Source organism: Petaurus breviceps, unplaced genomic scaffold (genome assembly GCF_028583685.1).
Source record: "Petaurus breviceps papuanus isolate PSGF00001 unplaced genomic scaffold, PetGlider_PUasm1.0 90919, whole genome shotgun sequence".
In the NCBI taxonomy this organism is placed as follows: Eukaryota; Metazoa; Chordata; class Mammalia; order Diprotodontia; family Petauridae; genus Petaurus; species Petaurus breviceps.
The window spans coordinates 23,411,117-23,416,594 of NW_027187378.1; the positions used below are offsets into that span (position 1 = coordinate 23,411,117).

The 5,478-nt window shown below is 46.0% G+C and overlaps 1 protein-coding gene across 1 annotated transcript in view; it reads right to left on the reverse strand.

The window, feature by feature from the left end:
• The window catches only part of ACOXL (acyl-CoA oxidase like), a 553,504-nt gene extending 553,155 nt beyond the window's left edge, over positions 1 to 349 (reverse strand). The window contains exon 1 of the mRNA XM_069075565.1: positions 114 to 349. Within this exon, the coding sequence (XP_068931666.1) occupies positions 114 to 244 (131 nt within the window). The 5' untranslated portion in view covers positions 245 to 349. The remainder of the gene's footprint in view (positions 1 to 113) is intronic.
• Positions 350 to 5,478: the final 5,129 nt, after the last annotated feature.

The following is a 5,478-nucleotide window of genomic DNA, read 5'->3' on the forward strand; positions in this document are numbered from 1 at the left end:
TGTTTTGTCTACTAAGCTCACAGTAGCCAGGGGGATTCGCAAAGCCCGGGGGAGAGAAGGGAGTAAGCATCAGGGCTAGCTTCAGGGGCGTGCACGGGTGGGGAGAAAGGTACCTCTGCCAGAAGAGGGGACTACTGGCCAAGAGCCTGCGCAGCTCGTTCTTCAGCCTCCAGAAATCCCCATCCAGGTATCTGTGCAAGGAGGAGTCGCCCAGTCCCAAGTCTCCGGAGGGCTCTGGCTCCATTGTGCTGCTTTCCCTTAGGCTGCTCGGGCGGCTGTGGCTGCGCCGGCAGTCGGGGCTCTGGGCGCTTTCACTCCGGCTAGCTCGGCCCTTCCTCGCCACCTGCTGACAGCTTCGGGGCTGCAGCGGCTGGAGCCCCACGGCCTCGAGCTCCTCCAGATGCGCCAGCTGCAGCGGGGGCGGCGGCAGCGGCGGTGACTAGGACATTGCCGTATTGCCACCTCTCCCTGGCCCACTCCAAGTCAAGTGGGTGATAGGCACATTTCACCCCCCCCCCATTTCTTGCCAGTAAGCTCTCCCATTTCCCCTTGTTCTTCACCTCTCCCGGCCCCTTTTTCTCTCTCTAACAGCTTCTCTCCTCATTCTTTTCCACTTCTAACTTTGGCTCAACTCCCCTGCTCCCTACTCCCACCACCTATTCATAATCCCCTCCAGGTGAGGGGAGGGGGGTGGGGAACGTGCTGACCAAAACAGGCACTCGGCCACCTTCGGGACCTGGGTGCTGAGATATGAATGAAGTCTCTGCTTTAACTTGTGGCTGGGATTATCAGGGCTGAATGAGATAGACGTAAAGCTCCTTGGGAACTATATGTGTCAGAGATGATGCTCATTATGAAGATTGCCAGCTCCCTTCCCAGAACATCTCTGCTCTTTCCAGACAAGGAAGAGTTTGTGTTATCCCTAAAAACAAAAGGATGCGTCCCACTCTCAACAGAACCTCAAGTAAACTTTGCCTTCCTCCGTTGAAACGTCTATTTCACCTGTCCACAATTTTCAATGCAACCTGAGGCCACAGAAGAAAAGGGGTAGGAGGTAGTGGGGCTGAGAGTGAAGTCCTGAAAATAAGCTTTGATGGCCCCAAGCTGAGCTTGAGCATCCACAGTTTAGAGTTTGAGAGGGATGTTGAGATAGGAAGAGGAAAGGGAAGACTGAGCCACTGTGGCTAGCAAAGGCTCTTTTTCTGTTGTTTGTAGTTGTTTTACCATGCAGGACACAGACAATTTAGCTGGTATGAAGGCTGGGATGCTCACATTGTTTGTGATAAGTTCCTATTAAAACAGGGGACAGATAAACAAAGCAAGCAAACATAGTCCTTCTTTTCTTTGTCTTTCTTCCTTTCTGGAGACTTAACCAGTAACCAAACTCTGCCCTGTCTCCAAAGCAGGCCTAACACTGATCTAGATATCTGATCATGAGGAGAGTAGATCTGCCTACTTCTTTCTCCCTCATACAGCTCACTAACTCTAATTTAGACCCAGCCTCCTTCCTGAAAGCTCCTCTAGCAGAATTTAGCACTACCTTATCAGGCATTGCTGGTTGGTGAAGAGGAAGATTTAGAGAAATTGGGAAAGAGATCAAGGCTTGTGCCAAGCAGCTGGCTAGGGAAGCCAGGAGATAGGTCCAAGATTTAGATTAAAATTAATAATTCATAATGAATGTATTAGGTTCTTCTTTACCCAATAAGGAAAGTCAGATAAGTCTAGGACAGGGGTGGGAAGCCTGAAGTCTTGAGGCCACATGTGGCCTTCTAGGTCCTTTGGTATGGCCTTTTGACTGAGTCCAAGTTCTACAAAACAAATCCTTTTGTTAAGGGATTTGTTCTGTGAAGTTTGGATTTAGTCAAAGGGCTGCACTTGAGGACCTAGAAGTCCACATGTGCCCCAGGCTCTCCACCCCTGGTCTAGGATTTTCGTCTCCTGACTCTCAGTCTGATGTTATCACAAAACTTTGCTTTGATTTTAGACTTAAAATCAAATTTAATTTCCCTTTATTTTTTTTTTTTTTGGTTAGGATTTTGTTCCCTTAACTTGCATGACGAACACATGATGTTCATCTGCAAGGTGGTATCACAGATTGTGTGGGGGTGTGTTTGAAAAGACCAGCACTGTTTTCATGTTCAACATAATAAAAATTATCTTATTTAGAACTGACTTGCAGAGGCTGGCCTGTTTTGCCCTTCTGCTTCTTAGAATCATGATTTCCTCAGTGTTTGTTGAAAACAGTTTGACTGTGGCTGCTGCCCACCAGGCTGATCTGTCTGCCACTCCTGTTAACTAGCAGTTCCTGGCTATTCAATTCAACGTGTCTTTTAACTGTTTCATCTACTTTATAGAGTTAAATCAGTCCCCTCAACTCTAATCCTGTAGCCCACCTCCTGAATACCCTGCCAGTCTCCTCTCCCTCTACTTCTTCATGCAGATCTCTCACTGCAGAAGTCCATTTCCTCCTCACCTTTGTCTTTTCAAATCCTTCAGGCTTCAGCTCTGCTGCACCTTCCAGAGGAGTCCTTTCCTGATGCCATAAACTGGTAGCACTTTCTCTTTCCTTCTCAAAGACCATCTCTTTATCATCTGTTTATATGCTGCATTCTCCACCTCCAGGAGAATGTAAGCTCCTCGAGGGCACTGAGCTAATCACCAGGGATACAAGAAAAGCAAAGGCAGTCCCTGCCTGCAAGGAGCTCAGTCTTAAGGAGAGACAATATGAAACAAATATGTACAAGCAAATTACCTAAGAGGGATTGGATAAGGCACCCTGTAGAAGGTAAGGTTTTAGTTGGGACCTGAAGGAAGCCAAGAGACAGAGGTGAGAAGGGAGAGCATTCCAGGCATTGGGGACTAACCAGAGAAAATGCCTGGAACTGGGGGTCTTTTTCATGTTAGACCAAAGAGTGGGGGGGGGGGTAGTGTTCAGGAGGTGCAAGAAGGACTAGAAAGATTGGGGAGGGGGTAAGTTATGAAGGGCTTCGGGTGTTTAAAAGAGCATTTTGTATTTGATCTTGGAGTTGGTAATCGTTGGAGTTTCCTGAAATGGGGAGAAAGGGAAGGGTAGGGGTGATATGGTCAGACCAGCACTTGAGAAAAATCACTTTGACAGCTGAGAGAGCTTAGAACGGCCTAGAGTGGGGAAAGACTTGTGGCAGGTAGACCAACCAGAAGCCTTTGGTATTAATAGCTCATGAGTGAGGCAATGAGGGCCTATACCAGGGTGATGACAGCTTCAGAGGACAGAAGGGGGTATATGTGAATAATGTCATGAAGGGAAGGTCACCTAAGTCCCAACATCCGTCCCTAAGGGACTCTCTCCTCATTGGTGGAGGAGGAGGGGCAGGTCAGAATTTTCAGAGCAGTAGAAAGGAGAGCCCCAGGCACACTCTGACCCAGCTCTTTTGTCTTTTGGAGCTCTGCATTTGCTGTGGGTGTTTCTAGCTTTCAGAAAGAAGTTAGATGGTACCAATCCCATTTCAGGTTGCTAAAGGGAGAATAAGACTCCAGGAAGAAGCTGACATGAGAGGAGCTAGCAGACTCTATCATGTCTCTATCTGAAGCTTGCTACACTAGAGACATAGGGAAATTTCCCCTTGGGTAAGATCTGAGAAACTCTGACACTCGCTCTCTCACTCCCCAATGGGATAGCTCCTTCACTCTGTCTTGTCTGGTATATATTTTCTTATGTATATTTTCTGACTTCTGTTTGGCTATCAACTTAGATAAGTGGGTTTCTTTGCTATTTGTTATGTGAATGTCCCTGGTGGAACTGATATTTGGTGGGAAGAATATCAAACCTTAGATATAGAACTTGGGGTCCCTCCTTTTCCTGTTAATAATGATCAGAAGTTAAACTCAAACCTGAAAACCACATTCCCTAGACTAACAATATACAAGGGAGCAGATATAATTCTAGCCTGCTACCCCTTCTCTCTGAAGGGAGCAGAATGGCCAATCTTCTGAACCCAACCTCCTGATATCCTTTCTGTCAAGAATTAGTCTCCCTTGGAGAAGAGTGGAAGGAGAAGGGGCTAGAGATATCTATTCTGCCTCCCTTTGAAGCACCCATACTACATCTGGGGAACAGATAATAGCAACAGATTGGATATGGGGGGATGAGAGAGAGTGAAGAACCAATGATGATGCCTAAGTTACCTGGGTACTACAAGGGTGGTGGTACCCTCAACAGTAACAGGAAAATGTGGAAGGGAAGAGTGTTTAGGGGAGGAAGTAATTAGTTCCATTTTGGACATGTTTAATTTAAGATAGCTACTGAACATTCAGTTCAAGATGTCTGAAAGGCAGTTGGAGATGAAAGACTGAAGGTCAGAAGAGCGGTTAGGATTGGATAAGGAAATCTGACCACAGAGTACAATGCCGGGGGCTTAGTGCCTGTTGAATTGAACTGAAGATATACTTGAATGAAAGAATAATAATAAGCAATGCACTTTATAAATATCATTTTATCTTCACAACAACTCTGGGAGATAGGTACTATTATGATTCCCTTTTTTTACAGAGAAGGAAACTGAAGCAGACAATGGTCACACAGTTATTATCTGAGGCAGAATTTCAACTGAGATTTTCCTGATGCTAGGCCCAGCCCTCTATCCATTGTACTATCTAGGCATCTGCTCTGAATGAGTGAATAAGCTCTCAATTACATGCAAGGCATTATGTTAAGCAGTAAGGATGCAAATAGAAAAGGAAGACTGTACCTGCTCACAAGGTATTCACATTCTAATAAGGATAATAACATACATAAGGAGCTTTCAGCTACCAGTCAAATGGAATGGTACAGTGACAAAGCAGGTGGTAATGAATCATCTTAAAGTTGTTTCTACAGATAAAGTTATATATCTGTTTTTGCTTTTGAACCATTTAACAGGGCTAAGTACTCTGGAATCAGGACTGCAGCACCTGTAGCAGCCGTTGCCAGGTTGTATCTCTGTAGGGGGTACTTCCCAGGATGACAGCCACTAGTAGGTTTCTGGGTCACTGTTGATTACATCTGCTTGTCATTTAATGCCAAATATAGCCTTTAGAACATGCTAATGAGGGTTCTCAAGATAGCGAGCAGGAGCAGAGCAACCCCAGCCTCTTATAACTACTCCAGCAAAGGTGAACAGAAAGCACCAAACCAAGTAATGATGGAGAAATCCAAGGGCATACTGAAAGTGTACTTTTTCAGCCCCAGTCTACACAAAGACCACCTGCAGGCTCTAGGGAAAGCGCAAAGTCACAAACGGTTAGGAGCCAGGAGCTCAGTGCACAGAGACCTTCCAGGTCATGGACCAGGATCTACTTCATCACTCTGACCCTGTAATGGGAATACAAATTTGGAAGATCTTCCCTGCCCCTAGGCTAAAATGCACCAGAAGCCTGGGGAGGGAGGCTTGTTTTTCAGTAGATACTTTTTGATTGGCCAGTGGGTCAATAAGGTTGTTACATTCTCTGAGCCAGGAGAAG